This window comes from Poromitra crassiceps, assembly GCF_964638095.1.
Source record: "Poromitra crassiceps genome assembly, contig: HAP1_SCAFFOLD_683, whole genome shotgun sequence".
Classification (NCBI taxonomy): Eukaryota; Metazoa; Chordata; class Actinopteri; order Beryciformes; family Melamphaidae; genus Poromitra; species Poromitra crassiceps.
Window position 1 is genome coordinate 15,548 of NW_028151725.1, and position 25,372 is coordinate 40,919.

The 25,372-nt window shown below is 47.0% G+C and overlaps 1 protein-coding gene across 1 annotated transcript; it reads left to right on the forward strand.

Annotated features, from left to right (window-relative positions):
- Window positions 1-197: 197 nt before the first annotated feature.
- Window positions 198-24,761, forward strand: LOC310771475 (chaperone Ric-8A-like; the record flags this gene model as incomplete). Its single annotated transcript, XM_083664078.1, has 13 exons — window positions 198-287; window positions 1,121-1,168; window positions 1,853-1,870; window positions 2,007-2,093; window positions 2,207-2,772; window positions 4,351-4,486; window positions 5,688-5,876; window positions 6,427-6,521; window positions 6,686-6,836; window positions 8,148-8,243; window positions 8,413-8,557; window positions 23,751-24,018; window positions 24,635-24,761. The coding sequence occupies 13 exons, from the start codon at window positions 198-200 to the stop codon at window positions 24,759-24,761; spliced, it is 2,016 nt and encodes a 671-aa protein (XP_083520204.1).
- Window positions 24,762-25,372: the final 611 nt, after the last annotated feature.

The following is a 25,372-nucleotide window of genomic DNA, read 5'->3' on the forward strand; positions in this document are numbered from 1 at the left end:
CACTTATTAATGCATAACCTCTGTCATGTGATGTGATTTTGTTATGACATGAGTGCCTCTTCCTCTGCCCCCTCCTGTCCCTGCATGCGTGCGTGCGTGCATGTGTGTGTGTGCACGTGTGTGTGTGCACGCGCGCGCGCGCGTGTGTGTGTGTGTGCACATGTGTGTGCGTGTGCGTGTACTCCGTGTAGGGAAACATGGACTTGGACGTGAAGGGGATTATCCAGTGCATCAGGCAGGGGAATGAGAACGGTGTTCAGACACAGCTACAGGAGTTCAACAAAGAGGTAACACCTCATAAACACACACACACACACACACACACACACACACACACACACACACACACACACACACACACTAGGGCTGCACAATTAATCAAATCAATATCAAAATCACAATATGGCCAAGTGCAAAATCCAAATCGCAGGAGCAGCCGCAAAGATCAAATGTGTCACAACATACCATCAAATGAAGCATTGTGATGCAACAGAGATGCTCCCGGCCTCCAAATCATATTCTCCAGACGTAAGGGAACATGCATTTGTTGCAGACCCCAGTAAAAATCACACTATCATTTTTGTGTATATTGTGAAAATGAAATGCAAAAATTTGTATTCCCACTAAAATCGTGAGTCATATCGCAATCGCAATATCTGTCAATATAATCGCTATATTATGTGACACACCCCAGAGGAAGGGACCACATGGCCAATTGTAATTCCCAGAAAATTAGAAAATAGTAAATAAGTGTATCTTGTTAAATAAAAGTCCTTGTTGTCCAGTCCCCCCTTACCTGGCTGCCTAGGTGTGAAAAGCTTCTCCAACTTTGAGGGCCGTTATCTCTGAATGTGGCTTTTAGGAGTGTAAACATTCAAATAAGCATATCTCCCTTCATTCTTTTTCAGATTACAATGTGGGACACATCATTTGAAAGTTTACAATCTGCACTTTCATAATCTGTAAAAAAGTGAAAAGTGACCTTGGCCTACTTCTAGCACAATACAGTCGCTGGCCGTTTATCATGTTGGTGCGTTACAAATAACGTGTTTAACGTCTCTTTCTCGTAGTGCGTTACAAATAATGTACAAATAACGTGTTTAACGTCTCTTTCTCGTAGTACGCCCAATGTTTCTTCTTTGATGCAGATGAGAGAGACCGAAGGAAAGTAAGTCGTTTTGCCATCCTCCTCGCCCATCCACCCCTCCCCTCCCCTCCCCTCCCCACTCCACCCCTCCCCTCCCCACTCCACCCCTCCCCTCCCCACTCCACCCCTCCCCTCCCCTCCCCTCCCCACTCCACCCCTCCCCTCCCACACACTGTCTGTGTGATTAGTCGTTCTGCTGTATCAGTTGTCCCTGATCCCTCTCTCCTCTCTCCTTGCTGCTCAGGCAGATTGAGCCCAGCTTGTGTAATTGAATAAGGAACATACTGCGTGCTAATCTATTCAACACTCTGTCTGTCTGTCTGTCTGTCTGTCTGTCTGTCTGTCTGTCTGTCTGTGTGTCTGTCTGTGTGTCTGTCTGTCTGTCTGTGTGTCTGTCTGTCTGTGTGTCTGTCTGTCTGTGTGTCTGTCTGTCTGTCTGTCTGTCTGTGTGTATGTCTGTCTGTCTGTGTGTGTCTCTGTCTGTCTGTGTGTCTGTCTGTCTGTCTGTCTGTCTGTCTGACCTGTCTGTCTGTCTGTCTGCCTGCTAGAACAGCAGGTAGGTGTGATGTTGGTGCTGTCATGTCTTCGCTTTGTAAACGTGTACTGATGTTGTTTTGTCTTCTCTCTCTCTCTCTCTCTCTCTCTCTCTCTCTCTCTCTCTTCCAATTAATCAATCACTGAAAATGGACTGTCTGCTTTCCATAGCAAAAAGAGCTAGAAGAGGTACAGTACAGCATTTGTTTTGAGCACAGCTACAACTGACTCAGTATTGAAAATGTCTCACAGTGCAGACGTAGAGTTGTATCTGATCTCATTTTGAATGAGAGATTTAATCGGACTCTTTCCCTTGCTGCACCAGTTCAGGAAGAATAAAGTGCGGGACTACGCCGATTCAGACTCTGACTGTGATGAGTACTGCCAGGATCGTGGCCTCATCCTCCGACAGGTACCTGACGATGCCACTTGCTTATAAAAACGGTTGATTATTGTATGTTTTTGTTGTTCCTTTTTACAATGATATCATCAGTACGTGTTGCTTTTCTCTGTCCCTTTCCTTAGAATTTAGCGGCGGTCCTGGTGAGGTTAATCGGTACGGGAGTGAAATGCCGCCTGCTCAGAGTTTGTCTGCGTGCCCTACGGATCCTCTCCAGGGACAAAAAGGTGCTGGACCCCCTGGTGACGGACAACGCTCTCCTGACCGTGGCCAAGCTGGCCGGCCTGACCGCCGCCGCCCAAGAGCCCGCTGACCCCGACTCTGAATTTTACGACGACATCATCGCCTCCCTGGCCCAGGCCAAAGGGTCGCACAACGCTGTGGAAGACGACCGAGACGAGGAGTCTCCCGCGGGCCACGAGGACGCCCAGAGTGACATCAGCAGCGGGGACCCGGACGACAGCGGCGAGTACGGGAGCCACAGGGCCGGCGTCACAGAAACACACAGGGGAGCGGACCACCACAAGGTCCTGCAGCGAGGGAGGAGGGACCGCAGGGAGAGCAAGACGGACACTGAGGAGGAGGAAGAGGAGGAGGAGGGGGGTGAGGTGCAGAGGAAGGAGGCCATGAAGGTGCTGTGTAACGTGGTGTACAACAGCTCCTGGGCACAGGAGAGGTTCAGTGCTCTCAGGTGGGTGCATGGGAGGACACGCACACACACACACACACGCGTGCGCGGACACACTCACACGCACACACACACACACACACACACACACACACACACACATATATAGAACCGATGTTCAACAATCATACAAGGATAAATCCATGTTAGAAGAGGCGAAGAGACCAGTTTGTGAACACTTCTATGAAGGCTGTGTTTAATTCATTATAATCACGTAACATATTATAGTGCCATCATAATGCATTATAAGTATAGTTATAATCATGCTACGGTTATGTTTTATAACATTACTCATCTGTTTTTCTTTTTCATTGAAGTGGTAATGAAAAAGATGTATATAAGATGGTAAACAATGTGTTTATAATCTTATACAACATTGTAGCTGTCTATGCATGATTATGACTATACAAATAATGCATTATGATGGCATTATTTCTTTTTCTCCACAATGTTTTTGTTTACGCTTTTATCACCATTAAAATACAGCCTTTTACATTCTTATATTATAAAATAGAAAATAAAATTGCTGCATTAACCCAAAAGACACAAAACCGACAAGACTGCTCATCCTGTTTTTAGATAATCTAAGCAAAATGGTGTATATTATTTGCAATAGGTGCAAAATATATCCAGTATTTAGAAAAGAAAACTCGGAATCGAGCGCGCATAGACTCTGGAGATGATGCGCTATGGCTGCAGTTATGGAAATCATGAAATCATCATGACAGACAGACAGACATACAGACACTGCCTGCCCACCCAAAAGGAAGAAGTCTGGAGCAACTCGGGCCATAGAATGCCTTTTATTTAAGGTGCAGAGTAAAAAGACAACGTTTTGACGTCAGTGCGTCTTCATCAGGACGCACTTCATCACTGCCTGCCCACCCACCTACTGTAGGCGCCATCGGCTCATACTACATCATTTGCTCAAGTGACATCACTGATGACATCACATTTGCTCGAGTGACATCACTGATGACATCACTGATTACATCACAATTGCTCAAGTGACATCACTGTTGACATCACAACTCGTGACTAACACCGAGCCCACAGGCAGACACTGCCCACTTAGCCAATTTTAACTAAGATATAAATAACAGAAATAATAATACAAAACATCTACAAGCTCACTTGTAGATGTCAACTGCATTGTCCTCACAAATTAATGTCACTCACTCGATGAATTATGATGGCATTATAATGTGTTATAAATATGATTATAATGTATTATAGGCACGGGCTTCATAGAGTGTATACTGTCCCACCAACTTCTCCACCAACTAGTCTCAATAGACCAGAATGCAATGCAGCCACAAGACATGTCACAAGTGTATCCGAGTGTGGATTTTTCTTTTACATACCATACATAAATGTACATACAGTAGATACATAGACATACAGTACATACACACGCACACGCACACACACACGCACACACAAACACACACACACACGCACACACACACACACACACAGCCCTGTACACACACATTCACACTCATCTCATAACCTTCATTGAGGATTTGTATGGGACAACATGACAGTGGCAGCCAGCTAAGTTGTCCCGTTGCTCCCCAGGCTCATGTACGGTCTGACGGAGCGTCTGTCCTGCACTGCCAGCTGCCGCTCTCCCTCCAGCTCACAGTTTTACCAACTTCGCCTCCTGTTCCTCATCACCGCTCTACGGCCAGAGCTGCGAAGTCAGCTTCAGCAGGTGAGAGCAGGGAAGTCAGCTTCAGCAGGTGAGAGCAGGGAAGTCAGCTTCAGCAGGTGAGAGCAGGGAAGTCAGCTTCAGCAGGTGAGAGCAGGGGATGTAGACGAGCTGCAAAGTCAGCTTCAGCAGGTGAGAGCAGAGAAGTCAGCTTCAGCAGGTGAGAGCAGGGAAGTCAGCTTCAGCAGGTGAGAGCAGAGAAGTCAGCTTCAGCAGGTGAGAGCAGAGAAGTCAGCTTCAGCAGGTGAGAGCAGGGAAGTCAGCTTCAGCAGGTGAGAGCAGAGAAGTCAGCTTCAGCAGGTGAGAGCAGATAAGTCAGCTTCAGCAGGTGAGAGCAAAGAAGTCAGCTTCAGCAGGTGAGAGCAGGGAAGTCAGCTTCAGCAGGTGAGAGCAGGGAAGTCAGCTTTAGTAGGTGAGAGCAGGGAAGTCAGCTTCAGCAGGTGAGAGCAGGGAGGTCAGCTTCAGCAGGTGAGAGCAGGGAAGTCAGCTTTAGTAGGTGAGAGCAGGGAAGTCAGCTTCAGCAGGTGAGAGCAGGGAGGTCAGCTTCAGCAGGTGAGAGCAGGGAAGTCAGCTTCAGCAGGTGAGAGCAGGGAAGTCAGCTTCAGCAGGTGAGAGCAGGGAAGTCAGCTTCAGCAGGTGAGAGCAGGGAAGTCAGCTTCAGCAGGTGAGAGCAGGGAAGTCAGCTTCAGCAGGTGAGAGCAGGGAAGTCAGCTTCAGCAGGTGAGAGCAGAGAAGTCCGCTTCAGCAGGTGAGAGCAGGGAAGTCAGCTTCAGCAGGTGAGAGCAGAGAAGTCAGCTTCAGCAGGTGAGAGCAGGGGATGTAGACGAGGCTGTTGATGCTTCACTTGCATGCTATGTTAACTTACCATATTAAACACATAGTGCTGTACTTCCTATGTTACTTATGCATGGTTTACCAATATACCAGATCAGCTGTTACTTCCCCTGGCCCTGAGTTATATCTCTATCTTTATGATGTCAATTGGGCAACAACTGGAATATCTGAAGATCACAAAAGTGAACTACTGGCTTTGGCCAACATGCATCACTACACCAGCAAAGAATCTTCTGTGATTTGATTTGTGATTTGATTGTTTTGGTCCACCTACATTTCTTTGTATTTATGAGCTTCTTCTTGGTCTGCTTTCTCATTTGCGCTTTGCTTGCCGCTTCACACTTGATCTCCTCTGTGTCTCCTCTTGCAGGAGGGAGGAGTGTCCATCCTCACAGAAGCTCTGGAGTCTTGCCTGGAGGTGCAGTGGAAGGACCAGTACGAGGTGACGCTGGACCCGGCAGCGCCCCCTATCTCCCTGGAAGCCGCTCAGCGCACTATAGAGATCCTCAAAGTCCTCTTCAACATCACCTACAGCACTCACAGGCAGGAGCCAAATGAGGTCAGTGGATTCCCAGGAGCGTGAACCTGGCAGCCTTCAGGTTTGATTGCATTACAGCTGCTCTGCTGTGTGGCCAACACATTGAATATACAGTAACTAGGAAATATGAGTTTTGCTGCTGAAGAATAGATGAGATGAAATCAAACCCGAGCCCAAAGTTAAACCGTTGAGTGGCTGTATGTAGACTAGAGCAGTGGTTCTCAACCTTTTTGAGCCGTGACCCACAGAAAACTTTAGGCTGGGGTTATTCGCCCCCAACCCACCCCGCCGCTACCCTCCCAACGACAGTGCGCACGCATTCACACACTGACTTCACTCACTTACTGAAATCATTGTTATAGTTTATATAGCTTTATAATACATTAAACCATTGCTATGGGAGATTTAATCATCATGGGAGAAAAATCATTTCATTTTTTATTTTTTCTCTTTTGACAATCATCCTGTGATCCCCCAAAATAATCTTGCGACCCCCTGGGGGGTCCCGTTACCCATGTTGAGAACGACTGGACTAGAGAAATGAACTGTATGTGCACACTCCCCCTCTCAGGAAGATGCAGCTCTCTACCGGCACCTAGTGGCGATCCTGCGTCTCTGCCTGATGAGACGCTGCCTGTTGGTGGAGGACAGTGACGAACTGCAGGGGTGAGAATGAACACGATTTAGGCAGGATAGACACAGAGGAATGACTTTGACAATGATACGTGCTCTTATCTTATGCACGCGTACTTACTCGCCTCTTCTCCCCTGTCATCCTTTTTGCCCCCCTCTGTGTCTCTGTTCCCCTGCGTTCCCCTGTCCACCCTCAGCCACACGGTCAACCTGCTGTCGGCGCTGCCTCTCCAGTGTCTGGACGTGCTGCTGTCCGTGCCCGTGCAGCCGGGCTCCCAGCACTACCAGGGGGTCAACATGGACTGTGTCCACACCATGCTGCTGTTCATGGAGAGACGCCTGGACTCGGTGAGGGCCGGGAGAGAGAGCGCGAGCGTTTGAGAAGCAAATGAGTGAAGAGCATGAATAAAATATTGAATATTAATCAAATATTTTACTTAATCATGGGTTACTAAGGCCATGTTCAGACTAGGAGGCCAAATCTGATTTGTGTGTGGGGAGGTACGGTGGTGCAGTGGTAAGCACTATCGCCTCACAGCTCGAAGGTCGTGGGTTCGATTCCCACCTGGACCGATGTGAACACTGAAGGAATGCGTGCCCGTCCGCATGTCCTCGAGTGCCCACCGCCCGGGTGGGGTCGGCAAAATGGCCTTTCTGTGTGGAGTTTGCATGTTCTCCCCGTGCCTCCCGGGGGTCTCCTTCATATAGGAACCCCCTTCACAAAAACATGCAACATCCTGGTTGCTTATATGGTTCCTCCTCTGATCGTTAAGGGCGCCTGTTCAGAGGGAGGGGAACTGGTTGGAATAGCGTGAACCTCCCACGTGCTATGTCCTACCGGTGAAGCTCCCTCGGGCAGGTGAAAAGAAGCGGCTGACTTGACTGCCCATGTCTCGGAGGATGCATGGAATCAGTCTCGGCTCTCCCCAGATCGGCAGAGGATGGAGTAGCAACCAGGATTGAGTAATCAAATGAGCACTAAACGGGGGATAAAATGGGATAAAAAATCGGGGAAAAAAACATTAAATTAAAAAAAAAAAAAAAAAAAAAAAAAAAAATCTGATTTGTGAACTTTAGTGACCTATTAATGACTTTATCCAGATTGGTTTCATGAGTCTGGACGCTCCAAGTCTGATTTGTGTCACTTGTCCCAAACCACATATGGAGGTAGTTTCCAATCTGCTTTCGACTGATGTGACTTCAGTGTGGACGCGCAGATCCACCAAATCTGATTTGAACGTCACTCGCAACTCGTCATCAAATGCTTCTGCGCAGGAAAACCACGCGTCACCAACGTACGTATTTCCTGACGCCCACGTCGTTACCATAGCAACCCATGCAGATAGGCTGTTTAGGTCTGGACACACAGATCCGACTTGAGAATCAGATTTGTGGCAGTGTGGACACACTCCCAAATCAGATTTGGGAAACCAATCAAGATAATGATGATTAATGACTTTATCAGCAAATTAGATTAGCCTGTAATGTGAACATGGCCTTAGTTCAACTACGGTGTGTCCCAATGTTTTGCAGATCACAGGAGTCATTTCTTGCTTTTGTTTTTCTGTGCTTGCTCATTTGCCACATCTGAGAGGCCATGATAGGATTATGCTGAATTAATCTGAAGGAATGTTATTTGCTTATTTGTCTGCATCTCAGGGCGAGAAGATGAAAGAGAAGCTGACCCCGGTCCTCAATCTGCTGACGGAGAGCTGCCGGGCGCATCGGGAAACACGCCAGTTCATCAGGAAACAAGTAATGCAGCCCAAAACCTTGTCCCGTTTTTGGTCAATAATGTTATTTTGGTGCTTATTCGGATATCTTAACACAGAGAGAAGATACATGAGACTCTCTGAAATGAAATCATTATAAGGTCATATTTCTGCTGAAATCCTAACCCGCGTCCCCGGGCGACCTTCACCAGGTCCTGCCCCCGCTGAGAGACGTGTCCCTGAAGCCAGAGGAAGGCGACACAGTGAAGAGCCGTCTGGTCCGCCTCATGACCCACTTCGACACCGAGCTCAAACACTGCGCCGCCGACCTCCTCTTTGTCCTCTGCAAGGAAAACGGTGAGACCAGACAGACACCAGCGCTCTCCCTGGATCTGTGGGGAATGATGTAAAGTCCCCCCCCTCCCCAAAACAAAACAAAAAACACAGTATCCAAGAATAAAAATTCACTGGACCTATAATATGGAAGATGATGATGATGATGAAGAGTGGTGAAAAGTCTTCATTTGAAGTCCATTGTTTTTTTGTTTTTTACATCTTCCTAATCTGGATGACTGAAAAGAACATCTTGATATACTCAGGGCGACTGAAGGGGAATGTGTAGATATGTTTTATTTTTATTTATTTAACCTTTATTTAACCAGGAAGTCCCTTGAGATTGAAATCTCTTTTCCGAGGGAGACCTGGCCAAGACAGGTCAGTTACAAGTCAGTTACAGTTACAAAATTAAAATTAAAATACAAACGCTTATACGCTTGTACGCTTATTAATCACAGTCTCCCGTGTTAAAGTTGAACACATCAGATAGGACAGTCGATGTCTATCTATGACATGTTATTATAAGATGAGTGTACACCCCCCCCCCCCCACACACACACACACACACACATTTTAGTATAATAGTAAGGACATCAAAACTATGAAGTAACAAATGAAACTAGAATGTCTACATTTCCTACCGAAAATGTAATTGTGCTTGCAGTCCTCGCCATGCACCGCCTGCCTTGCAAGGTCCCTGCCCATGCAGCTAGGGGGACTAAGTAGTTATGGGCGGGCCTTTGTGAGTGGAAGCGGGAGAAATTATATCGGGTTTCATTTTTAAAAGTAACCCCCTGAACCCTGTGAACAGATTATAAAACTCACATTTGAACTGGGTTTCTCTTGATTGCTAGTAGGAGTGGGATGATATATTGATATACATGGATATATCGATACATCATCAACATCATATCGTGTATTTGTCCTGACTCAGGCCCGACACAAAACCCCCAAATGAGCAGACATGGCAACAGGACAGGATTCCCGGTTCTTTACTGAGAGATAGCATTTACAAGGGGATTCAATGGCAAATTAAGAGAGAGCTTGTAGAGGCTTGAGTCTTGCAGAGGAGCGAGGCTGTGATGCTTTGAAACTGGTGGAGCCTGGGCCGGTGGAGGTCAGGAGTTTGGACTTAACGTCCCCAGATCGAGATGATGGCTTGTGAGCTGGAGGTGGATGGATGGAGTCTATGAGTGTGACAGGAGCATCTATGAAAGGAGAGCAGAGCAGTTTTCACCTGTCCACATGCAGCAGCATGACCGAAGCGTCAGATTAGCTCGCGAATAGCGGCCAAACCGCTTGACAAAACCCTTTGCCAAGTCAGAGCATGTCCTCAATGAGCCGCTCATTTTGAGGTATGGCATGTCTATGTCGTGTGAAAGATGTGGGAGTTATTACGCGCCAAACTTTGTGGCAGATATATTCCGGGCCTTGCCCCCCTTCATTTTCCACCCCGAGTCCTACGCCGCCATCCGTGAGTGTTGCCCCCCTTAATTTTCCACCCCGATTCCAACGCCGCCATTCGTGAGTCTCTACGAGTTACGGTTGCGGAGATACGTTGCTGTAGCGCCCCCCATAGGCAAACAATAGCGCCCCCTACACGCCAAATGACACTATCTCTTCTGAAATCAACTCAGAAGTGTCAAGTGTCATACAAGAAGGAAGGCTGGCCATAATGAGAATGAATCCGCACTTCCTGCCACCCTTCAAAATAAAACAATTTCGAAGGGACAGGCACTGAATGCTGCTATAGCGCCCCCTAAAGGCGAAATGACAAAATACTTCTGATATAGGCTCAGAGTACATCCCTCCACACCTGTACCAAGTTTGGTTAGCATCGGACGATCTTTGTGAAATAGGCCCCACCCACAGAAAGTTGGAAGTCGATTATATGGCAACGGTGCATTTTTTTCAAAAACTTCCAAATCAGTGTTGTGCAGGACAGTCCCCACATGATGTGTGCGTTGGTTTGGTGAAGATTGGACAAAATTTCAAGGAGAAATGGCAAAAAAACGGTTTTGGACAAAATGCAAAATGGCGGAAAATCTAGTCAGACGCAAATGGGCGTGGCCTAGTTGAGTAGATGCGGGAGGACCCAAGGAATCCAGGGAAAAAAGAATTTTGATGATAAACCCTACGGTTCAAAAGTTATCGAGCAAAAGGTAAGGAGGGCTGTTATAGCGCCACCATATGGTCAATTGGTGCAATTTTTTCGGGGATAGTAAAAGACCCCTCAGTGCACCTCCCCATCAAGTTTCGTAGCTCTAGCTCTTATGGTTTCTGAATTACACCTAATTTACTGCAAGATTTTGCAAGATTTTTCCAAACCCCATGCAAGTCAATGGGGAAAAAAATGGCGCTTAATGGCGAATTGCGGCCAAACCGCTTTCACAAACCCTTAACAAAGTCATAGCATACATGTCCTCAATGAGGCGGTCATTTTGAGGTCTGGCATGTCTATGTGGCGCAAAAATTGAGGGAGTTATTACGCGGCTAACTTTTTGGCAGATATAAGAATAATAATAATAATAACTAGAATGTCTACATTTCCTACCGAAAATGTAATTGTGCTTGCAGTCCTCGCCATGCACCGCCTGCCTTGCAAGGTCCCTGCCCATGCAGCTAGGGGGACTAAGTAGTTATGGGCGGGCCTTTGTGAGTGGAAGCGGGAGAAATTATATCGGGTTTCATTTTTAAAAGTAACCCCCTGAACCCTGTGAACAGATTATAAAACTCACATTTGAACTGGATTTCTCTTGATTGCTAGTAGGAGTGGGATGATATATTGATATACATGGATATATCGATACATCATCAACATCATATCGTGTATTTGTCCTGACTCAGGCCCGACACAAAACCCCCAAATGAGCAGACATGGCAACAGGACAGGATTCCCGGTTCTTTACTGAGAGATAGCATTTACAAGGGGATTCAATGGCAAATTAAGAGAGAGCTTGTAGAGGCTTGAGTCTTGCAGAGGAGCGAGGCTGTGATGCTTTGAAACTGGTGGAGCCTGGGCCGGTGGAGGTCAGGAGTTTGGACTTAACGTCCCCAGATCGAGATGATGGCTTGTGAGCTGGAGGTGGATGGATGGAGTCTATGAGTGTGACAGGAGCATCTATGAAAGGAGAGCAGAGCAGTTTTCACCTGTCCACATGCAGCAGCATGACCGAAGCGTCAGATTAGCTCGCGAATAGCGGCCAAACCGCTTGACAAAACCCTTTGCCAAGTCAGAGCATGTCCTCAATGAGCCGCTCATTTTGAGGTATGGCATGTCTATGTCGTGTGAAAGATGTGGGAGTTATTACGCGCCGAACTTTGTGGCAGATATATTCCGGGCCTTGCCCCCCTTAATTTTCCACCCCGAGTCCTATGCCGCCATCCGTGAGTGTTGCCCCCCTTAATTTTCCACCCCGATTCCAACGCCGCCATTCGTGAGTCTCTACGAGTTACGGTTGCGGAGATACGTTGCTGTAGCGCCCCCCATAGGCAAACAATAGCGCCCCCTAAACGCCAAATGACACTATCTCTTCTGAAATCAACTCAGAAGTGTCAAGTGTCATACAAGAAGGAAGGCTGGCCATAATGAGAATGAATCCGCACTTCCTGCCGCCCTTCAAAATAAAACAATTTCGAAGGGACAGGCACTGAATGCTGCTATAGCGCCCCCTAAAGGCGAAATGACAAAATACTTCTGATATAGGCTCAGAGTACATCCCTCCACACCTGTACCAAGTTTGGTTAGCATCGGACGATCTTTGTTAAATAGGCCCCACCCACAGAAAGTTGGAAGTCGATTGTATGGCAACGGTGCGTTTTTTTCAAAAACTTCCAAATCAGTGTTGTGCAGGACAGTCCCCACATGATGTGTGCGTTGGTTTGGTGAAGATTGGACAAAATTTCAAGGAGAAATGGCAAAAAAACGGTTTTGGACAAAATGCAAAATGGCGGAAAATCTAGTCAGACGCAAATGGGCGTGGCCTAGTTGAGTAGATGCGGGAGGACCCAAGAAATCCAGGGAAAAAATAATTTTGATGATAAACCCTACGGTTCAAAAGTTATCGAGCAAAAGGTAAGGAGGGCTGTTATAGCGCCACCATATGGTCAATTGGTGGAATTTTTTCGGGGATAGTAAAAGACCCCTCAGTGCACCTCCCCATCAAGTTTCGTAGCTCTAGCTCTTATGGTTTCTGAATTACACCTAATTTACTGCAAGATTTTGCAAGATTTTTCCAAACCCCATGCAAGTCAATGGGGAAAAAAATGGCGCTTAATGGCGAATTGCGGCCAAACCGCTTTCACAAACCCTTAACAAAGTCATAGCAACCATGTCCTCAATGAGCCGCTCATTTTGAGGTCTGGCATGTCTATGTGGCGCAAAAATTGAGGGAGTTATTACGCGGCTAACTTTTTAGCAGATATAAGAATAATAACTAGAATGTCTACATTTCCTACCGAAAATGTAATTGTGCTTGCAGTCCTCGCCATGCACCGCCTGCCTTGTGTGGCGGGGTGCGGGCAAAGGAATGAGATTTGATATATGAATGAGGAAAAAACCAACTACGCCACCTGGGGACTTCCACCCCAAGAAATAGGTAAACTGGAAAACAGTTTTGTACCAAATAACCCTTGATGTTCACAAGTACATAAGTAAGACACACAGATTCATTCACTGAGGGACAGAGACGTGTTTCAAAATAAACCTTGATTTTATTTTGCATCAATAAATTAGCAATGTGGAGAAGTCACTGAAAAACAAAAGAGCGGCAGTTAATAATTGAAGCACACTACTTTCTATAAACTGTAAACGTATTACTGTATTACAATAACAATTCTTTAAAATGTATTTAACATGTGTTACAAATTCACGGTTACTATGACTGGTATTGACAAATAAATAAAGTAGTAGGCTGAGGCCGGCAACTGAGGTGGCAGACTATTAGGGGGTGTAGAGGGGTGCAACAGATACTCACCACACGTGAAGTCACAACAACCTACACACTCACAGCAAACAGGTGAACAACTCGTGTGTCCCAGTGCCTATAGTCACAGCAAGCAGTGAAGGGACCGCACCCAGAGTGACTAGCCCCCCCAGATGACTGGCACTCAGCTCCACTAAATCAAAAGGAAAAACACTACAAACCAAATTAAACAAAATAACTATACCAGTTGGTTATACAAAGGTTAAAATTGTGCATACAAACTAAAACTAAGCAAAACAGCAGCAGGTGGGGGCCTATAAAAGAGACATGATTATAGAGTCAATATTCATCCACCTGAAACAATCCATTAAAAATGTCCGGGGCCTACTCACCACTGTATGACAATAGTTTCCTATAGGGGCAGGGGCACCAACCAGGATGCTAACACACCAACCAGGACGCTAAAACAATAAGTTAAAGTCAGCCTACATTAAAACACCACCATAGCTTGTTCCCATAATAAAAATGTCTGCCTACATACCTCCAGTGAGGGCACATGAGGAGCACAGAGGGAGAACAAAGGCCTACACCAGGAGACAGGAGCACCCGCAAGGGAGCTAAAATAATAATTAAGGGTTAGCCAAAAGAAACAAAACACAGCACTCTAGGACCCAATTGGCAGCCTACATGTACACACCTCTGTGGGACAAATGGCAGCAGGGAGAGGGAAACTAAGGCTCACAGGTGTCTTATATACTCTGGGCTGATTAGGTAATTGGTGAGAGGAAGGAAGGTGATTGGCGTGAGGTGGAAAGTGATGGTGAGAGGTGGAGTCAGGCCTGGGGCTGCGTTCAGCAACGCTACATGTTGGGGAGCATTCCCCACTACAATCTACCCCCACACTTTTAAATCATCGACCCGATGATGATAAAACTTATTGCCAGGGTCTAAAAACAGGAACGGTAGACACAGGCCCAAGGGAGTTGATAGCCCCTATGCCTCTACTACTCGCCGCCTCCGGTAGGTGATGGGGGTTTGGGTGCCTCCCAGCGTTGGTACGCCCGGTCCTTCTAAGGGATGCCTCGCCGTCGCCTGGGAGGTCAACTGTACCGGGTGGTTGAAATGCCTGGTTGTGGTTGGCAGAAGGTGGCCCCGTCACCTCTGGCTGGGCGGATGGAAAAGAGGCAGAAGTCGACAAGCGCTGCTGGCAGTCCACTGGTGCAGCAGTAGGTTCAGGGAGCAACACGAACCATTCACCATCCAGCGAGGACCCCTCCACTGAAGGGGGTCTGATCTCTTGAGGTGGCTCACTAGAGGGGCAATCAATCACATGATCCAATTTACTTTTTAGTAGTGAACGATGGATGTGTTTTACCTTGTGAGGGTCATCCGAAGGAGCAATTGTATACACCGATCCCCCCACTGCTGGGGCCCTCAGCACTCTGTACACTACAGAGCTCCAAATGTCTTTTATTTTATGTCGGCCCCTAACTCCGACATCTCTGAGATAGACCAACTGACCTTCTTGCAGGGGGGCGTCACGCACATGTTGATCATAGTTCATCTTACGCCGATCAGCTGCATCCTGCATATGCTTGGTAGCACCCTCAAAAGCATGACGCAGCCGGGTCTGGTGTTCCACAACCCAATCATGGGTACTGCCGGCCACAGGTTCCTGCACTCTGCCCAAGAGAAAATCGACAGGTAACTGAGGATCTTGCCCAAACATCAAGAAAAATGGAGACTCACCAGTGGACTGGTGTGCTGTGCTGTTGTAGGAGAATGTCACTTGGGGCAGGTAGCACGACCAATCCCTCTTCTTGGTGGCAGGCAAGGTGCGTAGAAGGTTGTGCAGGGTGCGGTTGAAACGCTCACACTGGCCATTCCCAGCAGGATGATAGGGAGTTGTGTGGCTTTTCTCGATGTTGTACAGAGTGCAGAGCTGTTGGATGAGGTTGCTCTCAAAGTTTCTGCCTTGGTCAGAGTGGATGCGACCTGGCACTCCAAACTTGCAGAACCACTCATTAACCAGCACCTGGGCCACTGTAGATGCCCGTTGGTCATGGGTTGGGACTGCCTGAGTGTACTTTGAAAATACATCAGTCATGACAAGGACATTCTCCATCCCATTCTTGGATGGCTCTAACATGGTAAAGTCAATGGCAAGTATTTGATTTGGGCGAGAAGCAAGCAAATGGCCCATGTAGGCAGAGGCAGCAGTGCGAGTGTCTTTAGCTACCTGACAACGTTCACATTCCAGGCACCATTTCTTGATGTCATGGTGCATTCCCGGCCAATAGCACCGCTGGTGAACCAAATCAGTCGTTCTTTCGACCCCTTGATGTCCATGTTCATGATGCAGCTGATGCATCACCTGGCCCTTGAGAGACAATGGCAGGACCAGCTGGAGAACCTCTTCTCTGTTGGGGCGGCAGACTCTGCGATAGAGCACCCCATCTTGTTCCACTACCCGGTCCCATTGTCTCACCAGCACAAGCGTTTCGTGGGAGACCTGGCGCCGTTCCACTGCATCAGGGGCCTTCCTCCTGGTCCAAAAACACAAGAATTCTTTGATAGCAGGGTCAGCTTCCTGCAAAAGACGTAGGTCAGAGTGAGTGTGGCAGGGGAAAGCTGAGATGGTGGAGATGGTGGCCTGAGTAGCCCGAGTTGCTGGATTAGCATTTATAGCCTGCTGCAGTGGTTCTGGAACCGGAATACCAGAGGCTCTGTAGTCCAATGCAGTCGCACTGGCTGGGTGTTGTCGGGACAAGGCATCAGCATTTCGATTACTGCGACCAGGCTTATACTTCAGTGTGAAGTCAAATGCTGCCAGTTGTGAAGCCCAGCGCTGTTCTAGAGCCCCCAGCTTGGCTGTGGAGAGATGACTGAGAGGATTATTATCCGTATACACCACACATTTGTGTCCCAGCAGGTAGTCTCTAAACTTCTCACTCATGGCCCATTTAAGGGCCAGAAACTCCAATTTCATTGAGCTGTAGTTGCTCATGTTGCGCTCTGTAGGCCTAAGCCCACGACTAGCATAAGCTATAGGTCTGATTTTACCATCCTGCTCTTGCGAGAGCACGGCGCCCAGTCCACTGTAGCTGGCATCAATCTCAAGGATGAAAGGCAAGGAAAAGTTTGCATAAGCCAAGACTGGAGCGGACACCAACCTGCTTTTAAGGCCCTCAAAGCTGTGCTCACAGTCCTCTTTCCAGGCACGTTGTAGGCTCCTCCCTGATGGTTTCCGGGATTTGCTGCCAAGTAGTTCAGCGACCAGGCGATGTAAAGGGGAGGCCAGCTTTGCAAACCCCTCAACAAAGCGTCTGTAGTATCCTGCAAATCCTAGGAAGGAACGCAACTCTGACACCTGGTTAGGTCGCTGCCATTTTGAGACTGCCTCGATTTTACCAGGATCTGTGGACACACCATCCCTGGATATGACGTGGCCCAAATAGCTCACCTCTGGTTTGAAGAACGAACACTTCTCCAACTTAGCTTTGAGACCTTCTTTTTGCAGGCGGCCCAGCACAGCTCCCAAACGCTCCACGTGCTCTTCTACAGTGGATGAGAAAACAACAACATCATCCAAGTACAATAACAGTGACTGACAGTGCTGGTCTCCAAAGATTCTCTCCATTAATCTCTGGAATGTACTTGGGGCGTTGCACAACCCAAATGGCATCCGGTTCCACTCGAACAACCCAAAGGGGGTGCAGAACGCAGTCTTTTGTTTGTCTTTTTCTGTGACTGGTACTTGGTGGTACCCAGCCGCCAGGTCCAGAGTAGAGAACCAGCGGGCCCCTGACAGCGTGTCGAGGGACTCCTCAATCCGGGGCAAGGGGAATGCATCCTTCCGAGTTTTATTGTTCAAAAGCCGGTAGTCCACACACAACCTTAGGCTGCCATCCTTTTTCTTAACCAGCACGATGGGGGAGGCAAAGGGGCTATTACTTTCCCTTATGACCTGTGCCTCAAGAAGCTGGCGTATATGGGCCTTGGCTGCATCATATTCTGAAGGGGGGATGCGCCTATATCTCTGGCGTACAGGTATTTCATCCACTAAAGGAATATCATGAGAAATGAGATTGGTGCAACCTATATCTCCCTCGTATGCAGAAAAGACACCACTGTACTTTTGCAGTAGGGACCTTACCTGACACTGCTCCTGCTCTGCCAGGGCTGTTAGATCAACTGCAGCAATTGTGTCCTGCACTGAATGGGTTACAGTCTGGGAGGAAACTGTGGCTGCTACCTCCCTCTCCTCAAGACCTGTGGGTAAGCTTACGATGTGGGCATAATTCACGGTACCTAGAACAGTACGAGGGTACAGTACAACATCCTGGGTCCCTACATTGATGATGGGGATGTAAACCGTACCTCTAGTTACCTGAACCAGTGATGGGGAGACTAGTAGTCCTGCAGGCAAACTACTGCTGAGGGGCTCAAATAAGGCATCATCTGCACGGCGCTGTTGGGAACATGTGGCTGCCACAATTTTCATGGTACCCCCTGGGACTCTGAATACCCTTCCACCCTTCACTTTTACCCGGCCCGTGTGATCGGCAGGGACATTATCCTGGACATGTTGACAGTGCTGGAGAGCCTGCTGAATTTGCGTGGGAGCCTGCAACACAGATGGCAAGTTAAAAAGGGCAGGGCCATGCTGCACAAACAACTCCCAGTAACATTCCTTGATAATGTTCATTCCGAGCACACCAGGAACTGAAGGTACACTGTGTGGGGGATCCCTGACAACCAACACCCCCCGTTTTGCAATCACTTTACCACAAAGCTGTACATCCATCTCAAAGTAGCCTACATAGGGTATCACTAGCCCATTAGCAGCACTTAGTCTCAACCAGTTGCAGGAGCGGAGTTTTTCTGGGCCCCAAGTTTCAAAGTGCTGTACAAAGAAACTCTCAGTTACGGTGGACACCATTGACCCTGTGTCAACTAAACATGGAATCTCAACCCCACCCATTGATATGGTAATGTGCGGGCAAGCTGATACCAAAGTTTCAGTACCACCTTCTGTAGGCCCTGAGCCTGGAGAGCCCCCACCTGAACTTTGGCTCAACAGTTCAGGGGGTGAAAGTTTCCCTGGTCTGAATGGTGGGGCCCATCAGTGGCACTTGAGTGAGCTGCTACAGAAGCTGTCTGAGGCGGGGCGGCTACATACTCTCCAGTACACTCCCTAGCAAAGTGGCCAGACTGTTGGCACCGCCTACAAATGGTTGCTTTCTTGTCATTCCATTGAGCTCTAGGGGCATAGTTACGGTTATTCCATTGAGGTCTAGGGGCATCATTACGGACTGCCATACTTCGGGTAAGGTGATTCAGCTGTTCTTGTTGATTCTTGAGCATTTGCTTTAGTTCACCTAGCTCAGAGTTAAAAGGAGAGTTGCCTGGCTTGCTGTAGCTGGGATGACTTCCCTGAACAGTGTGCTGGAAACCAAAAACAGAGGGGACAGAGTTACTTCTACCCCTCCCACTGCCTGATGTCCCTTCTTGTTCCCACCTAATAGCCTCGGTGCGGACTTCTATCAAGGTGACAGTAGGGTGGCCCCGGACAAATTGTTTAAGCTCTCTGCGTAGGGAACAATCAGACACCTGTTCGACAAATTGGTCTCTGAGTAACAAGTCCTTATTCAATAAACTGTTAGGGGCCTTTTTGACAACCTTATCCATTAGACACATGAGTGCATGAGAGAATTCTTGTAGAGTTTCCCCCTCTTGTTGTTTTCTTGCGAAGAAATCTTCTTGCAAGGACACATATGATCTGGTGCACCCATAAAGTTCATGCAGTATAGCTAGCACCATAGCTGGATCTTCCCTTTCTTCCTGCGATCGGTACTTAACCTCCTCTCTTGCTTCCCCCTCTAAATGGTCATACATAAACAGGGCTTGTTCAGCCGACGGTAGACGGCGAGCACGTATGCAAGCCTGGACCTCTTCCACCCACTCAGCAATGCCCAGGCCAGTCCTACCCCGAAATGTCGGGCACTTCCTGTCTCTGGGAAGATAAACAAGTCTCTCCATTACCGGTACTGAAGGGGGCCCAGGGGCAGCAGAACTGGTGGACGCGGCACCATTCCCAGCTTGGTCAACGTCCCGTTGCCGACGCATCTGTCGATTCTCAGCTTGTAGCTGGGTGACCAGTTCTCTTAATTGAGCGATTTCCTCCTCCATGAGGAAACGGAGCAGAAGAGGTTAGCAGAGCAGAGGTTGGCAGTTGAGGGATCCGTCCAGGACCTGCTGCTGTTTTGCCACACAAATAATTACAGCACAATTAATACAATTAACCAACTGGTATACAAAATAAATCTAACAAAATGACACGTCTCTGCCTTAACAGTGATCCTGCCGACTACGCCAAATGTGGCGGGGTGCGGGCAAAGGAATGAGATTTGATATATGAATGAGGAAAAAACCAACTACGCCACCTGGGGACTTCCACCCCAAGAAATAGGTAAACTGGAAAACAGTTTTGTACCAAATAACCCTTGATGTTCACAAGTACATAAGTAAGACACACAGATTCATTCACTGAGGGACAGAGACGTGTTTCAAAATAAACCTTGATTTTATTTTGCATCAATAAATTAGCAATGTGGAGAAGTCACTGAAAAACAAAAGAGCGGCAGTTAATAATTGAAGCACACTACTTTCTATAAACTGTAAACGTATTACTTTATTACAATAACAATTCTTTAAAATGTATTTAACATGTGTTACAAATTCACGGTTACTATGACTGGTATTGACAAATAAATAAAGTAGTAGGCTGAGGCCGGCAACTGAGGTGGCAGACTATTAGGGGGTGTAGAGGGGTGCAACAGATACTCACCACACGTGAAGTCACAACAACCTACACACTCACAGCAAACAGGTGAACAACTCGTGTGTCCCAGTGCCTATAGTCACAGCAAGCAGTGAAGGGACCGCACCCAGAGTGACTAGCCCCCCCAGATGACTGGCACTCAGCTCCACTAAATCAAAAGGAAAAACACTACAAACCAAATTAAACAAAATAACTATACCAGTTGGTTATACAAAGGTTAAAATTGTGCATACAAACTAAAACTAAGCAAAACAGCAGCAGGTGGGGGCCTATAAAAGAGACATGATTATAGAGTCAATATTCATCCACCTGAAACAATCCATTAAAAATGTCCGGGGCCTACTCACCACTGTATGACAATAGTTTCCTATAGGGGCAGGGGCACCAACCAGGATGCTAACACACCAACCAGGACGCTAAAACAATAAGTTAAAGTCAGCCTACATTAAAACACCACCATAGCTTGTTCCCATAATAAAAATGTCTGCCTACATACCTCCAGTGAGGGCACATGAGGAGCACAGAGGGAGAACAAAGGCCTACACCAGGAGACAGGAGCACCCGCAAGGGAGCTAAAATAATAATTAAGGGTTAGCCAAAAGAAACAAAACACAGCACTCTAGGACCCAATTGGCAGCCTACATGTACACACCTCTGTGGGACAAATGGCAGCAGGGAGAGGGAAACTAAGGCTCACAGGTGTCTTATATACTCTGGGCTGATTAGGTAATTGGTGAGAGGAAGGAAGGTGATTGGCGTGAGGTGGAAAGTGATGGTGAGAGGTGGAGTCAGGCCTGGGGCTGCGTTCAGCAACGCTACATGTTGGGGAGCATTCCCCACTACAATCGCAAGGTCCCTGCCCATGCAGCTAGGGGGACTAAGTAGTTATGGGCGGGCCTTTGTGAGTGGAAGCGGGAGAAATTATATCGGGTTTCATTTTTAAAAGTAACCCCCTGAACCCTGTGAACAGATTATAAAACTCACATTTGAACTGGGTTTCTCTTGATTGCTAGTAGGAGTGGGATGATATATTGATATACATGGATATATCGATACATCATCAACATCATATCGTGTATTTGTCCTGACTCAGGCCCGACACAAAACCCCCAAATGAGCAGACATGGCAACAGGACAGGATTCCCGGTTCTTTACTGAGAGATAGCATTTACAAGGGGATTCAATGGCAAATTAAGAGAGAGCTTGTAGAGGCTTGAGTCTTGCAGAGGAGCGAGGCTGTGATGCTTTGAAACTGGTGGAGCCTGGGCCGGTGGAGGTCAGGAGTTTGGACTTAACGTCCCCAGATCGAGATGATGGCTTGTGAGCTGGAGGTGGATGGATGGAGTCTATGAGTGTGACAAGAGCATCTATGAAAGGAGAGCAGAGCAGTTTTCACCTGTCCACATGCAGCAGCATGACCGAAGCGTCAGATTAGCTTGCGAATAGCGGCCAAACCGCTTGACAAAACCCTTTGCCAAGTCAGAGCATGTCCTCAATGAGCCGCTCATTTTGAGGTATGGCATGTCTATGTCGTGTGAAAGATGTGGGAGTTATTACGCGCCGAACTTTGTGGCAGATATATTCCGGGCCTTGCCCCCCTTAATTTTCCACCCCGAGTCCTACGCCGCCATCCGTGAGTGTTGCCCCCCTTAATTTTCCACCCCGATTCCAACGCCGCCATTCGTGAGTCTCTACGAGTTACGGTTGCGGAGATACGTTGCTGTAGCGCCCCCCATAGGCAAACAATAGCGCCCCCTACACGCCAAATGACACTATCTCTTCTGAAATCAACTCAGAAGTGTCAAGTGTCATACAAGAAGGAAGGCTGTCCATAATGAGAATGAATCTGCACTTCCTGCCGCCCTTCAAAATAAAACCATTTAGAAGGGACAGGCACTGAATGTTGCTATAGCGCCCCCTAAAGGCTAAATGACAAAATACTTCTGATATAGGCTCAGAGTACATCCCTCCACACCTGTACCAAGTTTGGTTAGCATCGGACGATCTTTGTGAAATAGGCCCCACCCACAGAAAGTTGGAAGTCGATTATATGGCAACGGTGCGTTTTTTTCAAAAACTTCCAAATCAGTGTTCTGCAGGACAGTCCCCACATGATGTGTGCGTTGGTTTGGTGAAGATTGGACAAAATTTCAAGGAGAAATGGCAAAAAAACGGTTTTGGACAAAATGCAAAATGGCGGAAAATCTAGTCAGACGCAAATGGGCGTGGCCTAGTTGAGTAGATGCGGGAGGACCCAAGGAATCCAGGGGAAAAAGAATTTTGATGATAGACCCTACGGTTCAAAAGTTATGGACCAAAAGGTAAGGAGGGCTGTTATAGCGCCACCATATGGTCAATTGGTGCAATTTTTTCGGGGATAGTAAAGGACCCCTCACTGCACCTCCCTACCAAGTTTTGTAGCTCTAGCTGTTATGGTTTCTGAATTACACCTAATTTACTGCAAGATTTTGCAAGATTTTTCCAAACCCCATGCAAGTCAATGGGGAAAAAAATGGCGCTTAATGGTGAATTGCGGCCAAACCGCTTTCACAAACCCTTAGCAAAGTCATAGCATACATGTACTCAATGAGCCGGTCATTTTGAGGTCTGGCATGTCTATGTGGCGCAAAAATTGAGGGAGTTATTACGCGGCTAACTTTTTGGCAGATATAAGAATAATAATAAGTATGTGGGATTTCAAGATTGTGCCTTGCTTGTCAGCAAGCACAATAATAAGTATGTGGGATTTCAAGATTGTGCCTTGCTTGTCAGCAAGCACAATAATTATGAAGTGGCCAAAAATGTTATACAAATCAAAACTATCTTATATTTTAGATTCTTTAAAGTAGCCGCCCTTTGCCTGAATACGAGGGATCAGCCGAGCAGCATTTTGGTAAACAAACAATGTGGAGCTGCCTTGAATGTCTCACTCTATGTTGTTGACATTTTGAAAACTGCGACAGTTCACACAACTTTAACACGACATGCATATATTATACATCAATCAGACTCTTGAGCTACTTCTGCTCTCACTCAGAAAAATATAAGCGATGTCATGTATAGTTTTTGAGATGAGGTTTGTTTGCCACAACTCATACTAGTTAACAGCCGCGCTTCCGGGGGATTTGCGGTGTTGTGACGTCACGCTGATTCCTCGAATAGAAAGGCAAAAAGGCTTTGGAAAGAAATTCATACATAGGATCAACTTGACTATTTATATTTGTCTTAAAGAAACTCATTTCAAACATTTTAGCATAAGCCTTTACATCAAAATGGCTTTAAGGTAATGAAGTTCAAAACAGGTGTGTCCGGTGTACAGCACACACAGACCTCTAAAATGAGCTCATGGATGTCAGATTGAAAGTCATTTTTTCCATCTATAATATATATATATATATATTATATATATATATATATAATGTATATGTCTCCGTCCTTCCTCCAGTGAGCCGTTTCATCAAGTACACGGGTTACGGTAATGCGGCGGGCCTGCTGGCCACCAGGGGCCTGCTGCTGGGCAGCTCCAGCTCCGGCGGGCAGTACTCCAGCGACTCAGACTCCGACACCGAGGAGTACCGGCAGGTCAAGGCTCTCGTCAACCCGGTGACGGGGCGGGTGGAGGCCGAGCAGCACAACCCCATGGAGGGCATGACGGAGGAGGAGAAGGATGAGGAGGCCCACAAGCTGCTCAAGATCTTCAGCAAGCTCTCCGGGTCAGCATGAGGAAGGGATTAAAGGGATTTGATTAACGTGTTGAAGCTATAGGATTGTCTGGCTGGTGAGAGATGGTCAGTTTGGTTTCCGTTGTCCACTGAAAATAGAAGTATAGCTCTATTTTCCAAGTTATACATGTATGAAACAAGAGGGCAGCCAATATTCATACTTTCATTACTGTTTTATCTACACCTGTAGGCCTAATGTTGATCCATATCATGTTCTTATGTAACGGAATGAAGTTCCTTAAAAATGTCAGAAGAGAAGCATCGTGATGTGATACGAAACCATATGGAATTTCCCCACATGATCATTGGAGTCAGGTTTATTTGTCCTTAATCACAGTTACACTAAAAAAGGGCTTAGCACATTTTGAAATAATCAATGAAAATGACAATCTCCCAACCCTAGACCCTGAATGTGAACAAGGAAAAACACGAAAGGAACCTTGGCAACACAGAAAGATCCTCTTAACAAAACAAAGACAAATAAAATACACAGAGTAAACAGAATACTGAAGTTGAAGTTTTATCTAAATTTATCTAAAATATTTAAAGATGGAACTGTGCTGTTTTTTGCTTTTACCCGTGATTTTGTGGACTGTTTGTTTTCCAGGGACAACATCATCCAGCCCATGACAGTGGATTCAAAGGGGAGGCTGGTTCCCCTCACGGGACTGAGGGACACTTCCCTCGCCGAGGAGGCGGAGTCTGGAGCCCAGAGTGACGAAGAGCTGGATTGAATTCAATTTATTTACTTGCAAATATTCCATTTGTAATTAATATCTGCAAAACTGGATGCACTCAAATAATGTCTTAGACTGTTTTCAATAATGAAGACTACTTCACTAGTCAATGATTGTTTATCCATCCCATCCACTAATCCATGGTTCCTTTCCATTCATCTCTCTCTCCCCTGCAGCAACGCCCTCAGGTTACATCAGCCATTCATAAATATGCACGCCCTCTTTATCCCTGTCCAATCAATGTCTCCCACGCTTTCCCTCTCTTCGGCTGTTGCCAATCACCTAAATTAAGTTCTATTTAAGACTCTTGCAAGTTGTAACTCACCCTGTTTGTTCACCCATATAGCTGCTGTTCCTGCGTTGCTGCTGCTTCGCCCCTCCTCCTCCCCTGAACACCACCAATGTCATGACTCCAGTAGAACTCCCTATGGGGGTTCTCTATCCTATAAATCATTGACGTCCTCCTCTTGTCTCAGAGGAGCGTCATCATTCCATGGAGTCATTCGCCAAATCTAAGTGTTGTTTTATCATTAAAGTTTATCGTACTTTCCTTCTAGTCTCTCATGATTGAAAGAAAGTGATGTAGTCCTAAAACTGAGTACACACAA